Source organism: Oryza brachyantha, chromosome 4 (genome assembly GCF_000231095.2).
Source record: "Oryza brachyantha chromosome 4, ObraRS2, whole genome shotgun sequence".
In the NCBI taxonomy this organism is placed as follows: domain Eukaryota; kingdom Viridiplantae; phylum Streptophyta; class Magnoliopsida; order Poales; family Poaceae; genus Oryza; species Oryza brachyantha.
In genome coordinates this window covers 5507180-5533842 of record NC_023166.2, presented here as the reverse complement: position 1 = coordinate 5533842, position 26663 = coordinate 5507180, and the positions used below count along the sequence as shown (strand labels likewise).

The 26663-nt window shown below is 44.2% G+C and overlaps 2 protein-coding genes across 2 annotated transcripts; both read left to right on the top strand.

The window, feature by feature from the left end:
• Nucleotides 1–8027: 8027 nt before the first annotated feature.
• On the top strand, nt 8028–8747 carry LOC121054140 (glycine-rich cell wall structural protein 1-like). Its single transcript, XM_040522976.1, has one exon. The coding sequence runs from the start codon at nt 8028–8030 to the stop codon at nt 8745–8747; it is 720 nt and encodes a 239-aa protein (XP_040378910.1).
• Nucleotides 8748–11384: 2637 nt separating this feature from the next.
• LOC102715726 (putative FBD-associated F-box protein At5g56820) lies at nt 11385–12955 on the top strand. The gene has a single exon (XM_006665138.2). The coding sequence runs from the start codon at nt 11431–11433 to the stop codon at nt 12922–12924; it is 1494 nt and encodes a 497-aa protein (XP_006665201.2). The 5' UTR covers nt 11385–11430; the 3' UTR covers nt 12925–12955.
• The last annotated feature ends 13708 nt before the right edge of the window (nt 12956–26663 follow it).

Genomic DNA, 26663 nt, shown 5'->3' with positions numbered 1-26663 from the left:
TAGAAATATGAACTGATCAACTTCGCAGCTCATGAAAACCAAGGAATAATCTGGCAAAAAACAACGCACCCTAGATCACAATAGAATCACACTCTTAGTGCTCCATCACCAGCATGACATACTCGTTAACTTCTCTTTCTTACTCTGTTGAAGCAAGCAAAATATGTCCTAAAACTTGAGGTTCCAGACAGGACATGTCAATCAATTAGACCCTTCAAGTGACAAGCAAGATTGAAAGAATTCAGTTCAATTAAAGAGTCGATCAGCCGATGGGCCGATTTAAACTGTTTGTAACGAGCAGATTGGTCTGCACTGTAATAGAGCAATCGCCAATATAATTAATAAAAAAGCAGTAAATATACGAATTCAAAAGGATCATCCACTACAACCTTTTGGTAACTAGTAAACATCTATAACATACTAACCCCGTCCCGAAATAAGATAATTTTTTAGTTTTTTGATACAATATTTTGACTCTTCATCTTATTTGAAACTTTTTTGCGATTAATATTTTTATTCTTACTAGATGATAAAACATAAATAGTAATTTATGCGTGACTTATTTTCTTAAGGTTTTGTACAAAATTTTCAAATAAACGAATGATCAAACGTTGGACATGGAAAAACGAGAAATGAAGTTATTATACGACGGAGGTACTGTTTAATTAGCATATTAAGAGTGACCTTGGTAGATTTAACTTGACTAAGACAATATTCTAATCCATATCTATATCTATACTTTATATATCTATACTTTTTATATAAAAGCGATGAACACATCCGTCTGTCATGGCGCGCGCTTACGCACCTCACGTTACTGCCGCTGAAATTTGAAACGGACCCATCTTTCTGCTTCTAGGAACCCTTTTGTTTTGCAGGGCGGTCCGAATCCGTATAAAAGTTAACTAAGGCTATATTTTGTTCTCAAAAATTTTTCCTAAAAACATTACATTAAATTTTTGGACATCTAAATAAAGTATTAAATATATATATAAACATTAAAACTAATTACACAGTTATGAAGGAAACAGTGAGACGAATCTTTTGAGCCTAATTAGGACGTGATTAGCCATAAGTGCTACAGTAACCAACATGTGCTAATGACGGATTAATTAGACTCAAAAGATTTGTCTCGCGGTTTCCAGGCGAAATCTGAAATTTGTTTTGTAATTAGACTACGTTTAATACTTCAAATGTGTGCTTAAAGTTTTGATGTGATGTTTTTATAAAAAATTTTTGCAACTAAACAAGCCCTAACGTTGGGTTGTGAAACTAACCCGAGCAGGCCTATTAGATCTTCACGTGCTATCAAACTAGAGGTCCTGAGTTCGAGACTATTTATAATCTACACAAAAAAAAGTATTTCTTTACATATTCTGTTTTTATTAAGAAAATTTTGTATTTTTTTTACACATTCATTCTCATTATCGTCATTTCTAACAACTTTTTTTTTAATTTTGTACACTTTCTCATTTTTGTGTGTTTTTAATTTCATTTTTGTTCTTTTTACATAATCATAACTTTTTGTGTTTCTATGCATAGAATAATTTATGTAGAAACTTTTTTGTATTTTTTCTACAGATTCTCAATTTTTGTGTGATTTTCTACCCAAACTGAAATTTAGCTTTTTGTGTTTTTCTGGACACACAGTAGTTTTCTGTTTTCCTACACATTCTGAATATTCTTTTTGTATTTTTATACACAATCTCAAATCTTTTCTATTGCTATGGTATTAAATTTCTCTTTTTATGTTTTTTCAATTTCTACATTCTCAAATTTATTTTTAATTAGCAAAAAATTTGATTATTTCTATTCATGCATTCTTATGTTTACAAAACATAATAGGAATTTACAGATTTTTTGTTGGTACATTCTCAAGTTTGAACATAGTATGTATTCCTTTTCAAGTTTCTCGTGGCCATCTATCACGTGACGTAAAATGTCGCTGCGTTTTTTTAATTGCACTCCCGTAGGGGTTGGGTATAGTTATATATAATTTTATTAATCAAAGGGAACATGACTTCGCAACAGCATGTTCGGATGGAGTTGGTTAGCGCACGCAAAACGAGAAACATTATTAGCATATGATTAATTAAGTATTTTCTATTTTAAATTTGAAAAATGAAATGATATGACTTTTTAGACAACTTTCTTATAAAACTTTTTAGTAAAAAATATATCATTTAACAGTTTGAAAATTAGCAGTATGATAATCGTGCGTACGGAAAAAGAGGTGAAAACTAGAGTTCCTTGACCCTCCGACGAACGCGCCCTTAGAGTACTTGATTAAAAATGGGATAACGGGGCCTCTATCTTTTTTCATTTGTTAAAATATTACCTATCTTATTTTAATTAGTTTATAAAGTTAAGCATAATTTATTATTCTCAATTATAATCTTCTTAATGCAACTTACGATTCTCAAATCAAAGACCATAATTTACTATTCCTGACGTAAGCATAATTTAATTTAATTAAAAAATGAAAATTAAGTTGACCCACTACAATGCACGGGTACTTTTATAGTTATCATACAAACGAGTAATGATTCGGTTAGGAACTTCGTTCGTTCCACCAGTGGGCCGAATGGGCCCGTTCACATGCAACAGCCGCGCCAGGCCGTCCACGTCGCCGAGTGGGCCGTTGGAGCGGCCTCACCCAAGTGGGCCGCCAGACGCATCCGCGAGGAGGAGGTGGCTGCCAGTCAGTATCAGCGCACTAATGTCCCGAGAAAATACATATGAATTCATATCTTAAGAGTTTACATCGCGCATTTAACTAAAACTAACCACAACAACTTCCATATATACATATGAATTATGTTAGCATGGATAATAAATAATAATATGTAACTAACTTAAGATAAATTATAAAATAATTACATATTTCACATCCTAAGTTGAATTCATAGAATAAAATAATAGTACCGTTTCCGTTTGTTTTCATCCCTATATCTGGAATTGTCTCTTTTCTGTGTTGGAAAATTTCAAACTCGAATAAAAAATCACAAAGGGACCTTGCGACTATCTATAATATTAAAACAAGAATTGGCCAATCGAGAATTTTTAAATTTTTTAAGTTTTGTTTAAGCCCGTTGCAACGTACAGGCATTTTGCTAGTTATGGTAAAAAAATATGAAATAGGTCTTAAATGAAACTGTCATCAACTTCTAAGGGTTCAAAATTAATTACTAAAATTCTAGAAACAAATATATGAATAAATTATTTCTATGGTATCCTTAAGTGGATTTTGTTGCACTTTCAACACTAGTTCTAATTTTGCCGACTAGGGTTTCTATTTAAAAAACGGGTTAATTGAATTCACACCATTAAAAATATATATGTTTTAAAATATACCATTAGTATTCATGTACTTGTAACGGTGCAACTTTCTTGTTTGTATGTTTAATGATGCCACTCACATACATGTTTTGCATGTATTGGACAAAAAAAAGTCGTTACCATTACCCCTCAACATACTTAGCCCTCACCCTGTGGCAAGCCCAAGCTAAGTGCCACGACTGGCGGCAAAGGTCAAGCGTGGTGATGCGTCCGGCGGCGAGCTCAACCATGGTAGCATTTCCAGTAATGGCTGCTTCATAGTAAAATGGAAGGAGGATACGGAGAGGAAGGGCGAGAGAGGAAGAAGAGAAGGGCAATTTAGTCCGAAAATTCTGATAAACACATTGAAGGGGTGAGTAGCGGCATATTTCGAATAGATGTCAAATTGTAATAGCAGTGTTATAATAAATATATAAATAGTAATGGTATATTTTGAAACATGCATATTTTTAATGGTGTGATCTAATTAGACTTAATTTAATTGTAGTTATCTTAAATAATGTTATAATGTTACCAATGGTACTTCCTAATGGAAAAGGATGGTAAATTGGTCTTTAGAATGGCAGAGCAAGATCTAGTTCAGTTAGAAAATTGGTATGGACCCGAAGATGATTAGTCGAAATTATTACTCTTTGTTTATTTAATAACTTTTAGAAATTATTAGTTGACTTATAATCCATGTGTTGATGGAAACAAACCCAAAACACCTCCAAACATTAATTACATCGAACAAAGAGTTGAACACACATATACACACATAAAGCATGTTTGTACAATATTAACTTAATTTACATTTTATTACATAAGTAATATATTACAATATGTGTGTACTAGGGTTTACTTGTACAATGTTTTGTACAATAGTTTACCAGATTGTAAACGGTATAGTTACCATAACAATATGGTTTACTGACAAAATGGTAGTTAAATAGCGAAACTATTTCTCAAGCCATTTCATTTTTTTTTACCATTTTTTGCTTGCTCTTTTTGTGAATTACCGTTTTCAATTGGCCCAGTCGAAAAATGTCTAAAACGACGGCCAGCAGTGACCACCTTCATCCATAGTTGTGTCCCTCTCCATGTGCTCATTCCGCTGGCAATTTCTTGTGTTCCACAACATCACACGGTATCTGTGATGGATGCATAGTATCATCTCGACGGCTCATTAGAGATGAGTGTTTCACTTATGAAATGACCTATGAGAAAATCCTACCTGCAAAGGGTGAAGACCTAACCATGGTAATAATTATTCGCTTTATTTTATATTGTAAGATTTTTTGACGTTGCCTAGATTCATATATATGCTAATGAATCTAGACACACGTATAAAACTAGCATATACATTGATGCATGAATTAATCTAAACAAATTCAAAAAATTCTTATAATATAAAACTGGAGAAGCTCGTACGATCGCTATGGCTAGTACCCCTCATCTTGAACAGGCATTTTTTAAGCCCATAATATATACCACATCCGTCCCATAATAACTTTATTTTTTATTTTTTCATTTCCAACGTTTAACCATTCGTCTTATTTGAAAAATTTATAAAAAACTTTAAAAAATTAGTCACACGTAAAGTACTATTTATGTTTTATCGTCTAATAAGAATAAAAATATTAATCGTAAAAAAATTGTAAATAAGATGAAGAGTCAAAATATTGTATCAAAAAACTAAAAAAATGATCAAATTTCGGAACCGAGGTAGTAAATAAGTTCATCTGAGACAGTGACCAGCTCATGCACCCATCGAAGAAGATTCGTCAGGGATTCTTATTTCTACTTTCAAGCAGTGCCATCACAGCATGCAACTATTGCAGTGCAGCGGATAAATTATCTTCAATATCCGGCCACTAGTTGGTAATTAAAACCAACGGTGAAAAGTTCGGTCTGTTAGGTGGTGTTTACATTAACAAAATATTTGGAAAAAATATCACATCAAATATTTGACCGAATGTTGGAAGGGGTTTTTGGACACGAATGAAAAAACAAATTTCACGGCTAGCCTAGAAACCGCGAGACGAATCTTTTGAGCTTAATTAATCAGTCATTAGCACATGTTGATTACTATAGCACTTATGGCTAATTATAGACTAATTAGCTCAAAAGATTCGTCTTAATATTTCTTCTGTAACTATGCAATTAGTTTTTCAATTCATCTATGTTTAATGCTTTATTTAGGTGTCTAAAAATTTGATGTGATGTTTTTGAAAAAAAAATTTAGAAACTAAACGGGCCTTAGTCAAACGCGCAAATCTGGAATCCGGTTAGGTAGGGATTCGATCTAAAATCCACGGTATCGGTATAAACAATTTTCGCAGAAATTAAAGGTGTTTGAACAGCTCATCCTTCTTTGGACAAAACCTGGATGCTGCACAAGTTTCGTGTGTGAATTAATTCGATACATATATATATTTATATATAATATATATATATATATATATATATATATAATTAGTGTCGAACTAATTGGACAAAGTCAGCCAAAGACATGTTATATATGCGGCGAGAAAATCCTGAAAAAGGCAATTATAGAGACATTTCGGCAGAAGAATGTTTTCCTGGTCAGTTGAACGCCGAACCCTTGTATCTGACTTTGGAATACGCAATGTTAGTTATATGTCTTACTTCGAATCGATCAGGTTGACCTTTACCAAGAAAAACATATTCAGTTGAAAGCGAGACACTTATGTGGCCGCCATACCCAATGTCAAAAAGAAACTGAAGTTCATGCCAGTCTGGAATTAGAATTAATCTTACTCTGTTATCCCAGCTTAATATCCAAAAGTGTAAATTTAACTTAGGAAAATGAAATGGCAGCGACATGTATGCATGTTTTGGTTTTTGTTTCGTAGCGTAAGACATTCTGTTCTTACCTACATTCATATGAATGTTAATGAATCTATACACATATATAAACAATATATACATTGATTAATACACGAATTTAGACATATCCAAAAAGTCTTGCAATATGAAATGTGGAGAGTATAAATAATCTAATTAAGGTCATAGTCTGATCTTTTAAATTATTTCTATCATATTTTTTCAAAAATAATTATTTTTATATTTTATACAATGGTAGTTGTAATTTTGTAGTCTTCAATTTTCCGAATTATTACAATTTAAAATGGAGAGGAGATCATCAAAAATAGTAATTTAGCAGAGTAAATTTTACAAAACTATATATACCTTAGATTATATTTAACATGATGTATCACAGAACAATACAACACTGCTGAATTTACAATAGATTTAGAAGAGTGTCATAAAACTATATATTTTGTAATAAAGTTAGGATACAAATAAAAATTTAACACCAATTTAATCACAAAACTACAATATTTTACCAACACAATGGTGATTGTTTTTAAAACTATAGATTACGTAGTGTTCTGGTAACTTAAATTTTAAATATTTAGTTTTGTGATAAAATGAATGTTAAATATGTAATTTTGGGATTGCTTGGTAAAAATATTTGTAGTTTTGTGAAATTTATCAATTTAATTTTATCATCAGATGGAAATCACAACATTTTCTGGTGCTTAACTGTTGATTATAACAATATGCATGGGCAATTAATAGGCACATAAAATGCATCCCCATAGCTTCATATGCACTATGCAGATGCAGTGTCCACGAATCATGCATGATGCACACATTCAAATAGATGTATAGGCTAGCTAGAGACAACGAGTGACACGGAATTTTTACTAAAAAAATGCACATGTTTATGAATAATTTGTGCGTAATAAAAACTCAATAATTTTGTCATGCTTCCAATTATGTACAAGTTGTCTACCTTGTTGATTAATTACATGCACAAACCAGGGCGTGATTAAGTAAACAACACTAACCTGGATGCCACCCAAGTGCCCAACACAAAACAAATCAGTCGTTTTCAATCTTAGACTACACTCCATGCAAGAGTGTTTCATACACAGCCCATACTCCAGTTTTAAATTCAGAATTCATTAGAGTGGATACAATAACAGGCTATAAGGTAGCTATAAACATATTTTAAAGAGATAAGAGGAGAGAGAAGAGAGGTATGCTACTAATTTGTAGCCAGTTGCACACGGACTCTAAAACAGAGTGTGTATATGATATGTGAGACTATGTACTAATTTATAGATAACTATTGTATGAATTGGCTATTAGATTAACTATAGATGAATTAAAGTTAGAAGTGGCTATCCTACTGAACTTTCTCTTAGTTAAATCCAAAAGAATTAATGGTCAACGTACGCTGCTACACATGCATGCATGCAAGCCGCATATATACTCCCACGTTTATTTTTATTTGGTGTCCTTAATTTTTTGATACATTTAACTATTTATCTTATTTAAAAATTTATATAATTAGTAATTATTTTGTTATTATTAGATTTATTAATAAAAATTTAATTATGATCTATAATTTACATACTTTGGTAAAAATTTTAAATATAACAAACGATCAAATATCATGTTTAAAAGTCACCGGTATCAATAAAAAACGGAAAACTAAGTTAGGTTTTTCCTCTACACGCAAGCTGCCACAAAACCTAGTAGCTCATGCTCATCTCTGCCTCTGGATTTGGACCTAATTAAGCACGTCGACTTCACAGTGGCTAGCTAATCCACTATAAAATCCCCAGCTAGGGTGACGAGAGCTTCACACACATCAACCAAACACGACCCCAGCAATGGCGCTCTCCACTAGTGGCGCCAGTATATCCAGCGTTTTCTCCTTCTTCCTCCTCGCGCTCCTGTGTGCTGCTGCGGCCGTGCTGTCGCCTGCCGCCGCGAGGACGTTCCCGGATGCCCACAGCGGCGCCGGCGCCGCCGTCAATGGCAGCAAGGTATCGCTGCCGTTCCAGAGCAAGGCCGCCGGCTCCGGGAGTGGCTCCGGCAGCGGCCATGGGTTCGGCTGGACGGTGTCGCACAATGGGTCAGACACGACCATCGGTTTCGGCGCGGGCGTCGGCGGCGGCGTCGGGTCCAGCCGCGGCGGAGGCTCGAGCGCCGCCGGCGGCGTCGGGGTTGGGGTGGGCGTCGACGTGGGCAGAGGCGGCGTCGACGTCGGCATCGGAGTTGGCGGAGGCGGCGCCGCGAGCACGCGCAACGGCAGCGTCAGCGTAGGCGGCGGTGGTGGAGAAGGCATTGGCATCCACATCGGCCCCGGCGGTGTGACGGTCACCCATGGCGGCGGCGGCGGCGCGGGCGGCGGCACCGGCGGCGGGTCTTCGGGCGCGGGGAGCGGCACCGGACGGTCCGGGAACGCCGCGGGCACCGGCCAGGGCTCGGGAAGCGCGAACGGCGGCACGGGCAGCGGCGGAGGCACTGGGTCCGGCTCCAGCCAGGGAGGCTCGGCTAGCGGCGGCGGCGGCGGCACCGGAAGCGGCGGCGCCGGCGGGCATCCGTGAGGGACCACGTGTGCGTCGGAAGCAAAAGGCTTTGACGACGTCGTGGTTGACGTGTGTTGTGTTCATGTGTCAGCTTAAATTAATTAGTTAATTTGAATCGGTTTCCGTGGGTGGCATGCTGGTAGGAGTACGAATTAAGCGAAGCTGTTAGTGTTAGTTAATTAACTCTTGATGTGTTGATCAGTAAATTAATCTGCTTGCTGATTCACTTGACATATATATGTTCGAAATGATGCAGATTAATTATTCCAGGTTAATTTTCAGTTACTGCGTAGCATGCTCGTCATAACTGCATGCTCATCTATTTTGGTAATTCTGATCATTTTGGATAACCACACTCTTCTAAATATATTTCTAATTATAATTTTGTATTAATATATATAAAGAAAATAAATAAATATATGTATACATATATACATTGTTGTAGCGTTTAGTTTGTGTTTTGAAACTAAGTCTTTTAAAGTTATTAATAGTTACTCTCTTTATTTCGCAATGTATGTCTTTCTATCAGTACCTAGATTTATATTGATGCTAATGAATCTAGACACATATATAAAATGTATATATTCATCCATCAATAATTTTAGGCAAAGTCAGAAAGACTAACAATATGAAACGGAGGTAGTATAGTTTTAAAAGTTTGTGTGTCAAAAATGATAGGAATCATGGAATTGGAGGGTGTACACGAATGAGTCATTAGGCGGGAAATTAATCAGAACTCATCTAGGGATTGTGTAATCCAGCCAAGATTGATTAGTTATTATATAATATGTGGTATATGATCAAAAACTTGAAGTACGGGCGAAGGGATGCTCCGATGAGCAATATTTACTTGGGAGTACTAGTGTTTACCTTGGATCTAGCATCGTTCAGTAGTTGTGATTGCGATGAATCCTTCGAAAACAAATCACTAGTTCGAAGTGCCGATGAAGCAATGTCTGCAATTTCGATGACCAATGACCGTGCGCATTATCACCCCATATTACCTAGTGGCAATCAAGATAATTGCATCACACACTATTTTTATGGTATTTACATGTTTAGTGGTTGTCTGTTCCTAGAGCCCTGCTACAGTGCTATCTGCTGGTAATATAAATGAATCTAATCTATTGATTTAATTTTATTAGGATGTTTAGATCTATTTCTGTCATCCTCATTTGACAGTAATAGAAACATGGAGGGGCGTAATGGTCCAAACAAAATATGACACAGAGTGGTAAAATTGTGTGTTACCCTTCTTCGAAAGGATATATCAAGTATGTGCTAGGAAGCGATATAATCTGATGGATGGATACAAATTAATCTCTTTGATAAAATCCTTAATACCAATATCACCACAAATCATTGAGTTAATAAAGTATTAAGTATACCCTTGTAAGTCGTTAATATTTATTTCACTGGTACTACAATACTACCAGTAGAGAGCACCATAGCGTTTCTCCTGTTTTTAATATTGTCGATGAAAACAGAACCATGGGTCCCATACCTATTGTTTTGATTGTGCAGCCCCCTTCTTCATCCCTTTGCTGTTGTTGCTAGGTAAAGTAGGGAGAGAGCTACCAGGGGACCTGGCATCAAGTGGTGACGACCCTGGCGTGTGGCGATTGGTAGTGGTTTTTAAGGGACTGAACACCAAAGGGTGTGGAGAGATGAACTGGAGGGAGGGAGGTCTGACAAAACAGTTGGACAAGTTAAGGCTTAGGAGCTCACCGACGTCTTTTTTAATAATGGGAGTTAGGTTACGGTTTGGGGAACTGAGGTGGAGAGGGGAGGGGAGGATGAGAATAGGATAGCTCAGACCGGCATTGTCCGTAGAAGGGAAAAATGGAAAAGCCAGTAGGGAAACATGGTGTAGTGAGACGGTTCTAGCCTCAACGAGGTACTATGGTGGGAGGGATGGGTTGGCGACAGTGAGGACAAGGGAAAAGGGTGGCAGGGTTCACGTAACAAAAGGGGGGAAATGGTACAAAGCCGAGTATGCGGTAAGGGCCAACATATTTACAAAAAGTTAAATTTCCAACTAATTCTCATAAATCCTCTACATTCCGATTAATCATTTGGTGGTACCCTCTCTGTCCGATTGTTGTATTCCATCTTCTATAACTATGCATTAAACTATAATGCACAATTGATCAAGGAGCGGTGATCTCCATCCCAAGGAGTGGTGATCTCCATCTCAATATTACTCACATAGAATAGACTTGGTGTAGAATCAGAATCATTGTCTTGTTTTCTCAACAGTGCGCAACTGATAACCATTATCTTAACGGTCCAAAAGATAAGGATAAAAAATAAATTTCGGTGAAAAAACCCCAAAATCTACTTCAAATCTATAAATTCAGATTTTAATTTATAAGCAGAAGAGAAAAGATAGAGCTGCTAACACCTACGTGCTTATTAGATTGAGGTATACCGAAAACTTCCCTACCAGAATCTAATTCTGATCTAAATTTCAATTCGAATTTGCATTTGCCCAGGCGTAGTGTCGATAGAGTTCCTCAAATACGCTCGTGCGAAATCGATTCGGAATCAATCGCGGCGGTTTCTTCACCGAGTCGAATTAAAGGGAAAAAAAAACGGCGGCGCGACCGAAATAAATACGCAGCACGAGACCACCCGACGCCAACGTCACAAATCACAAAGAAAAAGAAAAAGAACAATCTAAAGCTTCGAGTGATCGAACATGGCGACGCCGACGCCGACGCCGACGTCGAGCAGGCACCGTCGTCACGCTCGCGACCGGCTGAGCGCTCTCCCCGACGGGATACTGGCGCGGGTGCTCTCCCACCTCGGCTCCGTCGACGCGGCCTGCGCCGCCATGCTGTCCCGCCGGTGGCGCCACGTCACCGCTGCCGTCCCCGTCGTCGACCTCGTCGAGCCCGAGGGCGACCAGATATGCGCCGTCGTCGGCAGGCACTCGGCGGCGACGCCCATCCGCAGGCTCCGGATCGATGAGTTCTGGCCGCCGCACGACGCGCTCGACCAGGCGGTCGCCGTCACCGCCGCGGCCGGCGGCCTCGAGGAGTTCGACGTCAAAATGAGGTACCCGGATTGCTCCAACCGCAGGCTATGCCCCTTCCGCGGCCACCCTGGAGCCTCCACCGAATTCGGTGACGACGCCGCGCGCGACTCGTTCGTCGGCACGCCGCCCCAGATCCTCCGGTGCAACACGCTGCGCCGCCTGCGGCTCACCAACTGGAGGCTCGACGTGCCGGCGGACGGCGTCGTCTCCATGCCGTCGCTGGAGTCCGCGTCCCTCAAGAGGGTCGCGGCGGCGGGCGAGTCGGTGCAGAGGCTCGTCTCGGGGTGCCCGAACCTCGCCGACCTGACGCTGGACCAGTGCCCCGGCGTGGACGAGCTCGTCGTCGCCAGCCCGCGGCTCGACAGCTTCGCCATCACCTGCTGCCACAACGCCCGCCGCGTCGTGCTCCGCACCGAGCGCCTCCGGACGCTGCGCTACAAGGGCGCCCTCCCCGGCGACAACTTCTTCGCCCTCGCCGGCGGCTGCGCCAACGTCCTGGCCATGACGATCGACATCTGCGGGAGCCTCGCCGGGAAACCCGCCGACGCCATGACACCCATCACGAAGCTCATCGCCCGTTGCACCGGCCTCACATTCCTCCACATCCACCTCCGCCCGGCGATGGCCTACCACGGCGGCGCCATCGCACGCGCCCTCCACCACCTCCCCCACCTCCGGCAGCTCGCCCTCAAGGGCGTCATCAAGGACGACCGCACCGTCCGCTCGATCTCCAGCTTGCTCCGCAGCACGCCGGGCCTCGACGTGCTCACGCTGTCCCTTGTCCGCCCCCAGAAACCAAAGCCATACTACCTAGGCGTCGACTCCGACGACGACGACGACGACTGGTACAGCGATGACGACGACGACGACGGCGCTGCCGCCGCCGCACTGGACACACGAGTACGTCTGCCGCCGGCGCTGTGGGAGGCTCAGGTGGAGTGCCTGCAGAGGCTGAGGAAGATGAAGCTGCTCAACTACAAAGGGACGCCATGCGAGAGGATGCTTGCGAGGTTTCTCCTGTCCAAGGCGTCAGCTCTGCAGCAGCTCGAGGTTACCCTTCCCGCCAAAACCGCGAAAGATCGCGTAAAGAAGTTGACCGACGAGCTGCGATTCTGGCGCGCAGACAACCGGACAAGACTCGTCTATTTCGTATAGATTATGATTGCCTTTTGGTTTGTAAAAATTATTCTACCTCCGTTCTTGGCATTTTTTTAATATTTAACTATTCGTTTTATTTAAAAATTTACGAAAATGCCATTTATTTTGCTTGTGGTTTACTTTATTATCAAAAGAACTTTAAACTTCGAATGGTTAAATTTTGAAAAAAAAGTCAAATATTTTATATTATAAAACGAAAGTAGTAATAAATATGTCAATCGACTTTTTTTATCTTTAAGAAAACGTATATAAAACGTATATAAACGCATGACAGCATTTTCAGCATCAGCAAGTTTTTTACGTGACCAGTAATAAGCAAGGCCAGACACAACACAAATCATATAAAAATCATTTTATTTTATATATGGGCACTGACCAAACAAATCACCAGTTCGAAGGGCCGATGAATCAATGTCTGCAATTTCGATGATCAATGACCGTGCGCAATATCCCCCCCCCCCCCCACCCATATTACGTAGAGGCAATCAAGATAATTGCATCACACACTGTTTTTTTGGTATTTATTTGTTTAGTGGTTGTCTGTTCCTAGAGCGTTCAGATCAATTTCTACTGCCACCTCACTTACAGTAGTAGAAACAGGGAGGGGCGTAATGGTCCAAAAAAATATGACACGGAGTGGTAAAATTGTGCATTGCCCTTCTTCGAAAGGATGTATCAAGTATGTGCTAGAAAGTGATAGAATCTAATGGATGGATACAAATTAATCTCTTTGATAAAATCCTTAATACCAATATCACCCTAAATCATTGAGTTAATAAAGTATTAAATATACCCTTATAAGTTGTTAATATATATTTCATTGGTAGTACAATACTACCAGTAGAGAGCACCATAGTGTTTCTCTTGTTTTTAATATTGTTGATGAAAACAGAACCATGGGTCCCCTTCTTCTTCATCCCTTTGCTGTTGTGGCTGGGCAAAGTAGGGAGAGAGCTACGAGTGTACCCTAGCATCAGGTGGTTACGACCCTAGAGTGTGGCGATTGGAAGCGGTTTTTAAGGGACTCAACACCAAAGGGTGGGGAGAGATGGAGTGGAGGGAGGGAGGTCTGACGAAGCAGCTGTATAAGTTAGGGCTTAGGAGCTCACTGATTCCCTCTTTTATTAATGGGAATTAGGTTACGGTTATGGGGAAGTATTAACACCAAAATTTGGTAAATTTCCTTGGTGGATTCAGTTAAGGAAAGACACAATTAGCAGATGAAAATCTTATCCAGAAGAGACCGGATTCGAGAAGGAATCGTGAAGAACAAAGCTTGGTGGCGTAAATTTATCTATTAATTAGAGTTAGTTAGGATTTTTATTTTATCTCTAAGGTTGTTAGGGTTCGATCGGGACTTGTGTGTTAGGGATAGAATCTAAATAAGAGTTTGTTATTTCTTTTTATCTATTAGGAGTTGTATGTCGTGTCCAACACGGACTAGCCTCTGCCCGAGGGTATAAATATATATGTCCGGGGTCATAAATATATATGCCCGGGGTCATTGTAAACCATCTACATATCAATTAGATTAACTTATTTCGGCGCATCGCCACTCTCTTATCCGATGTTTTCAACTCTGGTGGAACTTGGCACCTGACGCGGGGCTGCATCGCTTCGATCTCCGGCGAAGGGGAAGTCCATAGTTCCGTCGGGCTACGGTAATCGTTTGGCTAGATTAGAACTGTCTCGGTTCGATCTGATCTTCTAATCTAGTTGTGTGATTGCTAGTTATCGTATCAGTTTTAACTTGAGTTACTTCTGTATCTTGAGTTGATCTAGTCGGCTACTTTGGACGATCTACGTGGGTTTGATATTTGTTGTTTGACATATTCAATCTAGTACTGTCTCGGTTAGGTCCGATCTAGTAGAATACATTTGTCAGATGTTTTATATCAAATCAATGTATTTCGTTTATTGTTTTATCGGGTAACAGCCGATAAGTTACCAGTCATCGGCTCATTGGCTTGATAGCAGTCTAGATCTGTTTAGTATCTATTCTAAAATTACTAGGTTTAATCTTGAATTGTCTTGGTTAGGTCCGATCTTCTATGATTATTCTTAACAATCTGGGCTAGGTATTTTATAGATCTTGGTTGTTTATCCGCCGTCTATAGCCGATGATTTTTGCCGATCTACATGCTTATTATATTAACATCAATAGAGTAGCCGATTGCTTTACTGCATTATTTTTATACCAATCGGCTTGGTTTAGTTAGATCGACAGTTATTTATGTTGCATCGGCTTATGAATTACATGCAAATTGGTTTTAGACAATCGCAACACATGATTTATTGTTTATTCCAAGTAATTCGTCAGTTTATCTATTACCATTATCGATCTTCATGTTTCCTCTAATCATATCGTGCTTAACTGCATACTGTCTTGGTTATGTCCAATCTCTGTACGTCTAGTTCGATCTAGTTGTAGGAGTTTGTCCGATTGACTAGGATTAATAAGTAACTTGGCAGATTACGCTGGTCTAAATTTAATTTAAGTCTATTTATATCAAGTTTCTAGCCGATCCAAGCTTTTTGCAGCCGATTGTTTATCCTATCAGCTAACCGTTGCAGCATCAATATCTAATCGGCTTGTTTTATTTTTTTCATCTTGTCAGTTGCAGGATCAAACTGACTGGCACGCCCGCGCACCTTCTAGGATTTAGGTCCTACACTGGAGTTTTCTAAGACTGATTCCTAGGCCTTCGTGTGTGACACGTCAGATCACATTTTTGACGTCAACAGGAACTAAGGTGGAGAGGGGTGGGGAGGGGAGGGGAGGATGAGAACAGGATAGCTCAGAGATGGAGCGGAGGGAGGGAGGTCTGACGAAGCAGCTGTACAAGTTAGGGCTTAGGAGCTCACCGACGCCCGCTTTTATTAATGGGAGTTAGGTTACGGTTATGGTGAACTGTTAACACCAAAATTTAGTAAATTTCCTCGGTGGATTCAGTTAAACAAAGACACAATTAGTAGATGAAAATCTTATCCAGAAGAGACCAGATTCGAGAGAGGAATCGTGAAGACCGAGGCTTGGTGGCGTAAATTTATCTATTAATTAGAGTTAGTTAGGATTTTTATTTTATCTCTAAGGTTGTTAGGGTTCGATCGGCACTCGTGTGTTACGGATAGAATGTAAATAAGAGTTTGTTAGTTCTTTTTATCTTTTAGGAGTTGTATGTCGTGTCCAACACGGACTAGTCTCTACCCGAGGGTATAAATATGTATGCCCGGGGTCGTTGTAAACTGTCACGCCCAGAAATTCCTCACACGAATTTCTAAACTTAATTGTGTATTAAAATCCATGTCCAAGACCAGCCAGGGTACACAAGTAGACAATGTTGATTACATAACCATCGTTCTTAGAAACAACTGAAAGTAACACTTATTCTAACAAAAAATGCAGTGGAAAGAAAGGTAGACTAGCTCCAGCGGGTACGGCTCCAGTCCACAGGCAAAGCTTCGACGGCAGACCAGCTCACTCCTGAGAGTCGCCTCCATCGAACTCAACTTCTAACTCTGGAGGGGGAAATTGAGGCAAGGCTGAGTAAAAACCACCGTACTCAACAAGCAGCACAGAAAAGAGAGTAATAAATGATGCATAAGGATAAACAAGGGCAGGCTAAGGTTAGTTGCAATAAAGCAGCATTTAAATAAGTAACAGGGACTGAATTGAATAAAGGTAATTAAATACATTAAAGAATAAGTAAATAACAGTTGTAAAATAGCACAACACTGTCCAACGTTACACCACGTTGCGACAGGCCCAACCACTACTCAACGTTACACCACGTTGTAGTAGTCCCAAGTGAAAACCAGTTTACCCAAGTCATTAAAGGTTCACTAATCATAGCGAAGCTATCAGTTCGCCCAATAACCACGGGCACGGCTATTCAAATAGTTTTACTCTGATCAGAGGTGTACTACTATACCCACAAGACATGACTCCACTACACGTGCGCCGACATAGCACCGTGGCATACTGGAAAGGAGACCGTGATAGGACCCGTCACATAACCCTCCCTATTTAATCGCACCGCACTTCAGGTTTCACCCCTCCTTTACGCCAAGTCGGGCAGTCCCCTCTTGTGCCTTGGTAGATCCAGAAGCAGCAGAGGCTTTCGTTACACCACGATTGTCCATCCATACTCCATCACGCCTACCCTTGCCATGGTACGTCAAATAGTTCGAAGCCATGCTTCAAATCCCACCTTACCCATTTCGGCATGTGGTTAGCACAAGGTTACTTCCAGGGTTTCCCGTGAACCGGTCCTTGATTGCCATGGGAACGACTCTAAAAACCATGCACCCACAGCCCACCATTATCAATATTTTAGTTAACATTAACCCGAACCGGGTAATGAATTATTATTAACACCTATTCAGGACTAATCATGATGGATGAGTGATCCCATGAGCTACTTGTTCTAAGCACGGCTAAGCATTATCCTAGGCCTAACTCTAATCAAGTTACCCCTGGTACAACATGAATAATGTTGGATAAACAACGGCATAGTAATAGTAGGTCACCCGAAAAATAAATGTAGTAAATACTTTAATTAAAACAATGCATACTTGAATAAATAAAGCGAGAAATTTGCAATAATGGGTTCAATATGATCAAAGGTGAGTGCCACTTGCCTTGCTCTAGCCCCTGGGGAACTTCGGCGACGATCTCGAAGCAAACCGGCGCTTCGACGGGATCCGAATCTAAGCGACAAAGCACAAAAATAAATAGCACAGGCACAACCTCTACTGAAACAACAAAAGAAAGTATTTTTAATGGATTCTTGACAATTTTATGAATTTAATGAAATTTGAATGGACCTAAACGGAGACTAGATGAATTAGATATGAATTTTAGAAGTTTTCTGGGTTTTTAACTAAACAGAAAAGTCATGAATCAATTATTGCGCAATTAATAGGGCTTGCTGACGTCAGCGAGGAGAGAGGGAGGGCGGCGCCGACTGACGAGTGGTCCCGGGGAGGTGAGAGAGACGGAGAGGCCGACGAGTGGGGTCCACCTGTTGAGGGGCAAGGAAAACAGGGGAGGAGAGCGAGATGGCGACCGGCGACGCTCGGCGGCGGCAACCGGCGGCTGGACGCGGTGGCCTCGGCGGCGCGCACCGGCGGGGAGGAGCGGCGACGCGCCCGCGAAGACGCGGAGACGACCCGGAGGCGGCTCCAGTGCGGGGAGGAAGACGGTGGCGACGGCGTGCGACGGCGGAGGGCGGTGGCGTCACCAGGTGGTGATGACACAGCGGCCGCGAGGCGACGACTACGTCGAGCAGCAACCTGGCGGCGGCGGCAGGCGGCTTCCGGCGCACGACAACGGCACGGGCGTACCGGCGACGACGACGGAAGGAAGGGAGAGGGGGAGTGGAAGATGGAGGTGCTCACTGGCGACGGAGAAGTGGCGGCGAGGTCAGCGACGACCGGGAACGGGCGACGGCGAGCGGAGAGGCGGCAGCGACGTCCGGAGCGCGGTCAGCGGCCCGCGGGGGACGAGGTCGGGCGTGACGGTGACAGGGACGAAGAGGCGGCGAGGGCGCTCGGGTGCCCACCGTCGGCTCGATGGCCGGCGTGGAGTTGGCGAGGTCGAGGCGGAGGTGGCGACGCGGCCGGGCGACGACGAGCGGCGCTCGACGTTAGGATCAGATGCGACGTCGGGATCGGATGCGGCGGCGACAGAGCTTGGGCGGACGGGGAAAATGCAGCGAGGCGGCACGGGAGAGGGGAATTTATAGGGGGAGGTGGCGCCGGCTAGGGCGGGACGGTCGTTGGAGACTGGGTCGCGCACGCGGGCGCAGCGGGCGGCGGTCGTTGCGGGCGGCGGAGTTGGGGTCGGCGACGGCTCCGGCGGCGCGGGCTCAGGTTCGGCCTGGAGGGAGGGAAGCCGGACTTCGACGACCCGGACGTGCGGGCGAGCGGGTCGGCAGCTGGGCTGAGACGGCCTAGCTCGACTGGGCGGGGAAGGAGCGCACGGCGCGGGGAGGAGGAAGAGGAAGCGGGCCGGCTCGGCCGGACCGGGCTGGGAGAGGGAGGAGGGGAGAAGGGAAAAAGAAAAGAGGGAGGAAAATTGGACTTCGGCCCAATTTCAGAAGGAGCTAGGGAAAAAAAGGAAAAGGAGGGAAAAGGGGAAAGCCCCACTTTTGCCGAATTTTAACTTAATTGTCGGGCAAAATTTTATACTCTGTAATTTGAGTTTATATCTTGTTAATCGATTTGCGAACCTCGATTTAATTAAATTAATCTCTTTAGAGGGATTTTTCCTGAGTTAATTAAGCCAATTATTATTTACGAATTTCTTTTACGAATTTAGGCTTGGGATAAAACTCCGGGTGTGACAAACCTACCCCCTTAAACGGAATCTCGACCCCGAGATTCGGAGATGCTGGCGAAGAGGTGCGGATGGGCGGCCTTCAGCTCATCTTCTCTTTCCCATGTTGCTTCTTCCTCCGAGTGGTTACTCTACTGAACTCTGCAGAATCTGATCACACGGTTCCAAGTCTTCCTTTCACTGGTTTCCAGAACCCGTGCTGGTTTCTCCACATAAGTCAGATCTTCCTGTAAATCAATGTGCTCGGAGTTGGTCTGTTCTTCAAGCACGCGGAGACACTTCTTGAGCTGCGACACATGGAACACGTCATGGATTCCGGCCATGTTAGCAGGGAGTTCTAACTCATACGCAACTTCTCCCCTGCGTTCCACTATTCGGTATGGTCCCACGAACCATGGTGCCAACTTTCCCTTTGTCTGAAACAGGTGTACTCCTCGCAAAGGTGTGACGTGGAGGTACACGTAGTCTCCTGCTTCGAAGGCTAAGTCTCTTCGGCGGTTATCTACATAACTCTTCTACCTGGTTTGAGCTGTTTTCAATCTTTCACGGATTATTCTGACTTTTTGTTCCGCCTGACTCAAAACCTCAGTTCCGAAAACTTGACGCTCTCCTGTTTGATCCCAGAAGAGGGGTGTACGACACTTCCGGCCATACAAAGCTTCAAAAGGTGCCATCTGCAAACTGGCTTGATAACTGTTGTTGTATGAGAACTTTGCATACAGCAAATTCTAATCCCATGTTCCACCAAAGTCGAGGGCACAAGCTCTGAGCATGTCTTCAAGAATTTAATTTACCCTTTCCGCCTGACCATCTGTCTACGGATGATAAGCTGTACTGAAATTCAGTCGGGTTCCCAATTCTTCCTGCAACTTCTGCCAAAATTTCGAAGTAAACTGACTTCCTCGGTCAGAAATAATCTTTTTAGGTACTCCATGTAGACACATGATCCTAGCCATGTAAATCTCGGCTAGTCTCTTCCCTGAGTAGGTAGTGTGAACTGGTATAAAATGGACGACCTTCGTCAATCGATCAACGATTACCCAAATCGAGTCGTGACCAGCAGCGATCCTCGGTAAACCAGTGATGAAATCCATCCCGATTTCTTCCCATTTCCATTCTGGAATCTGAAGAGGCTGCAACAGTCATGCTGGCCTTTGGTGTTCTACTTTGACTCGTTGATAGACATCACACAAGGCGACATATTCTGCAATTTCCCTCTTCATACTAACCCACCAAAACTTTTCTTTGAGGTCTTGATACATCTTGGTACTCCCGGGGTGAATAGAGTATTGGGTTTGATGAGCCTCTTGAAGTATCAACTCCTTTAGCTCCTTGTTATCCAGTACACACAACCTGTTTCCCACCCAGATTGTTCCATATTCATCTTCTAAAAAATCTCGAGCTTTACCAAGTCGCATATTCCTCTTTAGTTCTGTCATTTCTGGATCAATTGCTTGGGCCTGACGAACTTGATCCACCAAAGTTGGTTGCGCCTCTAGGGCTGCCACAAAACCTTCTTCGACTATACCCAAATTTAGTCGTTAAAACTCCTGCTGTAACTGCTCACAAACTTCCATGGTCACAGCGGCATTGCAGTAATTCTTCCGACTTAAAGCATCTGTAACTACATTTGCTTTGCCCAGATGATAATGGATACTTAAATCATAATCCTTGATTCACTTCGCTAGCGGAGATTCAAATCCGGCTGTGTAAAGATATACTTTAAGCTCTTGTGGTCCGTATACACTTCACACTTGTTACCAATTAGGTAGTGTCACCAGATTTTTAGGGCATGCACTATGGTTGCTAGTTCCAAATCATGAGTCAGGTAGTTACCCTCATGCGGTCTCAACTGACGAGAGGTATAAGCAACCACCTTTCCTTCTTGCATCAGCACATATCCAAGCCCTGATATGGAGGCATCACAATAAACTTGGAAGTCTTTCGCCTGATCTGGCAAAATCAACACGGGTGCTGACACCAATCTTTGCTTGAGCTCTTCAAAACTCTTGTCACACTCGAAAGACCATCTGAACTTCTCTTCCTTTTTCTACAACTGTGTCATTGGCTTGGCTATCTTCAAGAAATTCTCAATAAACCGGCGGTAATAACCCGCAAGTCCTAAGAAACTCCTAATCTGGGAGACCGTTTTAGGTGGGGTCCACTTGGTCACTGACTCCACATTACTAGGATCCACTGTTAATCCTTGAGCATTGATCACATGACCTAGGAACTTTACTTCACGAAGCCAAAAATCACACTTGCTGAACTTGGCATACAACTAGTGCTCTCTTAGTTTCCCTAGCACGATCCGTAAATGTTGCTCGTGCTCTTCTTCTGACTTGGAGTAGATCAGAATATCATCAATGAAGACGACCATGAACTTATCCAAGTATTCCATGAACAGCCTTATTCATGAGATTCATGAAGAATGCTGGGGCATTGGTAAGTCCAAACGACATTACTGTACATTCATACAAGCCGTAGCGAATAGTGAATGCTGTCTTGGGAATGTCTTCTTCCCGAATTCTCAACTGGTGATACCTAGATCTCAGGTCAATCTTGGAGAAAACCTTAGCTCCCTTCAGCTAGTCAAACAGATCATCAATCCTTGGCAGAGGATACTTGTTCTTGATAGTGACATCGTTCAAAGCATGATAGTTCACACACATCCTCTTGGGTTTATCCTTCTTCTCAACAAAGATAACCCGGGCTCCCCAAGGCGAGGTACTCGATCGAATGTAACCTTTTTAAAGCTGTTCATCCACTTGCTTCTTCACTTCTTCCATCGCATTAGTGGCCATTCTGTAGGGTCTCTTATAGATCGGTGCAGTTCCAGGTTCCAAGTCGATACGGAACTCGATCTCTCTTTCGGACGGCCTTGTTGTGAGATCGTCAGGAAAGACCTCGGGATACTCACAAACCACTGGTATGTCTTCCAACTTCTTCGGATCTTTGACTGTCTCCGATGGTTGCTCTTATGCTTCCATCTAGTTCAAACTCGATCCAACTTTCACTGACTCTGACAATTGATATGTCACAACTTCACCACCTTCACTAGAAAGGACATCCCTTGGATTTCTATGGGCACATTAGGGAAAGGTCTGAAATCATACTATGCCCTGGAGTACTAACCCGCATCGGGTTTCTTAACTCTTTCCTTCTTAACCCATGCATTCTCACAAACTTACTTGAAATAAAACAGTGTGTAGCACCAGAATCAAAAAGTACTGTAGCAGGTACGGAGTGGACAGGAAACGTACTTAGTATTACTTCTGGCGTAGCCTGTGCTTCTTCTACAGTGGCGTGGTTGACACGGGCTTAAACGAACCTCTGCTCGATGCACTTCGGCTTCGGGCACTTGTCGGCAAAGTGACCTGGGTCGACACAGTTGTAGCACACCCCAGGCTTAGAACCTGTATCCTTCCTAGCTGGAGGAGGCTGAGCTGTCGATGGAGGTGCATTCTGTTGCCGTGGAGCTGGTGCTAGGAGAGCACGCTGAGGTGGAGCACGCTGGGACGAGCCAACGTTGTTGAAGTCGTTGGGGTTGTAGGGACGGTGCTGGCGGACAATGAAGTTAGATTGTCCGTGCTACTGACTTGGAGGGTGAGGGCCGGGATGGAACCGGGGCTTCTGCGGATGCGGTTGGTTTGACCTAAACTGAGAGCCTTCCTTTTCCTGTCCATCTAGAGGTGCTGGTCCTCCTGACAGATGGCCTTGTCGACCAGCTTCTCAAAATCGACGTAGTCACCCGAAAGCAACTGCTTCTTTAACTCATCCTCCAAACCTCCGAGGAACTTCTCCTGCCTTTCGGCGTCAGTGCAGACATCCTCGAGGGCATATCGCGCTAGGCGATTGAACTCATGAAGATACTCGGTCACCGTCTTGTTAACTTTTTGCAAAGCGCGGAACTCACGCTTCTTCTGCGTGACTATTCCGTCAGGGATGTGAGCTTTGCGGAAGTTGAGACAGAACTCCGCCCAAGTGACTTCTGTGGTAGCAGTGCGAATAACCAGAAAATTATCCCAGCAAGCAGAGGCGGGACCCATCAACTGGTGTGTGGCGAAGGAGACCTTCTCCTGGTTAGTGCACTGCAGTAGATTGAGCTTCTTCTCAATGGCATGGAGCCAATCATTTGCCTCCATGGGGTTGGTGGTCCTCGAGAAGGTCGGGGGACGGACACGGAGGAACTCCGGCAACTTGGACTGCATTGGGGGTGGTCCATGCTGCTGTTGGTTATTCTGGTGCTGGTTCACGAGCTGTTGTAGCACCTGTTGATGTTGTTGCTGCTGTTGTTGCATCTGCTACATCATGAGGGTGAGCATCTGCGTCTGGCGGGAAGGATTTGAGCGAGTGTCGGATTCTCTGGTGGAGGAGGTGGGGGAGGTCCTTCGGTGCTGGAGTGGTCGATGTCACGGTTGTCGTTGCGGGTGTTCACCATCTGCAGGAGCGGGAGGGAACAGAAAGAGAAAGAAGAAAAAGAAACAACTAAGCAAGCATGGGCTTTATTTAATTAATGAATTATAATTGTCTTGCTTAAGAAACACGCTTAAGAACCACACAACTCCTGGCGGTACAACCATAACCCCACTACTGCTATGGTTCACCAGTAGCCCCAAGCGAAGTAAACCTAACACACCAAAACTAGCACACAACGACTAAAGAACGAAGCTAAAGGTGACGTCTAGAGCGCGGAAGGAGAGCGATGGTCGACGGCAGGGGACGGATCTTCTTCCTCGTCTTCGGAACAGCTCCTAGAGTTGTTGGGAGACCGTCTTCATCTTCACCAAAGACAGACTTACTGCTGCTAGAGACTGTGACGGTGCCATTGCGGTTTCTTGCAGTGTCGAAGGGGGAGACACCTTCCTCGGGCACTGGGCTCGGAGAGGTTGGCACCATCTGCATCAGCGGTCTTGGTTCATCCGGGGCACTGTCACACCCTGAGTTTTACCCTAGCTAAAACTCAATTAAATAATGCAATAAAAATAATTTGTTAATTAAAGTTCAGGAGAAAAACCCGGTATAATTTAATTTAATTTAATTGGAAGCTTTTCGGAATATTCTAAAATGTCCTGAAATCATTTTAAATTATTAACAGGACTTATATTTGAATTGCAGTCAATAAAATTTGCTCAAATAAACTTAATAAAAATCGGCAAAATTGCAGGCAATTTCTTTCTTTTTTTCCCTCCTTCCTTTTTCTTTCTTTTTCCCTTCTTTCTTTCTCCCTTTTTCCCTTTTCTTTTTCTCTTTTCCTTTTTTTTTCTCTCCTCCAGGCCGAACTCCTCCTCCCCGTGGACGCACGCCCATCTCCTCCCTGCCAGGCAGCCGTGAGCCCCAACTCCCTCTCTCACGGTAAACTAATTCCAATCAATTAGGACTCCAATTTTTATCCCTTTAAAATTCTATCTATTTCCTTTTTAATAGGAGATGGATAGCTAGATTTATCTCTAGCTCCCCCCTATAAATACCCCCTAGAGCCTTGCCTCTTTTCCCCGTCTCCCTCTCCTGTGCACCTCCAGCAGCCTCCTGCTCCCCTGCTGCATCCCTGTTCGCAGCAGCAGCCCCGATCGGTTTTTCGCCACCGAATCTCAGGTTCGCATATCTTTTATTCTTGCGAATCAATCTAAATTCATCTACCGTTTAATTGTTTAGTTTTCCTAGCCGGACAGCGAGGAATAGCAGCAACCCGTTGCTGATCTCTCCACCAAATCTCAGGTTCGATTATGTTTTGCTCATGTGAACCCATCTATCTTTGATCCACCGTTTAATTGTTTAGATTTTCTAATCTAATTAGCTAACGTGAGATTGATCTATAGTGCAGACTCTAATTTTGTACGTGTAGATTGATTTTATGTTAAAGTTGTCTAATTCTAGTTTAGCGAGTCGTTAAATCTCAATTTAACGGGTCGTTAATCCCGTCGTCTTCCCGCTAACAGTGCACAAGTTCGTGTTGCGGATCTGATTCGTCGTGCGAATCTCTAATTCGTGCATGTTCTAGTTCTGTTTCGCGAATACATGTTCTGTTCGCAATTTCCCAAGCCGCCTTAACCCGCGCTCGAAGTCCCCATCACCTCCCTCAGCCCACTCCTCCTTTCCCCTCTCGGCTAGGCCAGCAGGTCACCAGCCTAGCTAGCCGGCCCATCCTCTGCTCGGCTTGCTTCCCCTCCCCTCCTGTCTCTTTCCCCCTCCAGCGCTGCGCCGGCCCAAGCCTCGGCCCAGTTGCTCCCCGCCGACCTCTCTCTCTTGCGCAAGCCCCTTCCCAAAGGCTGCGGCCCAGCAGCCTAGCTCTCCCGGCCCAACTCGCCCCTCTGTCCATTTCCTCTTTGTCTTTCCCGCCTAGGCCAAAAAAGCCACGGCCCAAACCACCACGCCACCCCCTCACCCCATGCACGCCAAGTCCAGGCCACCTCCCTCCACATCGGGACACCGACAGGTGGGCCCCACCTGTCGGGGTCATCGTGCCATGCCGTCGGTCACGCCGCGTCCACTCACCGCTACCGAGCCGCGTGCTCCGTCCATCCAGCCTACTCGGCTCACCGCTCGTGCGTCGTCATCTCGTCGCCGTGGTCGTGCCGCTAGCTTCGGTCGCTGTCGCCGCCGCACTCCTCTACCTCACCTCGCGCGCATCCCGTCACGCCGACGCTCTGCTACGCACGCGCAACGCCACTCGCTGCACTGCACACGCGGTGCTTCCCCGCCGTGCCCAAGCTGGCGCTACCCGCCGTCGCGCCGCTCAGCCGACGCCACCACCTCTTCCTCCCTCGTGTCACCATCTCTGCCGCCGTGGTAGCCGCCTCCTCCTCCGCTCCTCCCCGGCTAGCCGCCGTGGTTGTCGTCGCCCGCCGACGTGTCCCCATCGTTGCGTCGTGCCCTCGCACCGCCGCGGTCTACTGCCGCCCTCTCTTCCCGGCGCCGTGCTCGCAACGGCCACCGCCAACCACCCCCACTTCTCCCGGCATCGCCCCCTTTTCCGCGGCCGCGCGCAACCCCCAAGCCACTTTTCCCGGCCGCGTCCCGCGCCACCGCCAACCACCTCCCGCTTTCGCCGCGCCGCGTCCAGCCCGGCCACGCTAACCGCCCCTCCGCCCTAAGCGCGCCGCCACCACGTCACCTCCCTATAAAATCCTCCCCTCGGTCGCCGCTCGCTCCCCTTCAGCTCACGCTCGCGTCGCCGCGCTAGCGCCGCCGAGCGATCTCCGTCGCCGCCGCCGATCTCCCTCACCGTCGGCCGTCACCACCTGTCCTCAGCCCTCACTGACTTGCCGTCACCGTCCCTATCGCCGGTAAGCCGTCGCCATCCTCCCTCTCTCTCTTTTCCTCTCCGCCTGTAGACGTCGAGTCGGTGCCGCCGTCGTGCCCTCGCGCGCTTTGGCCATCGTCGTCGCCCCTCCGT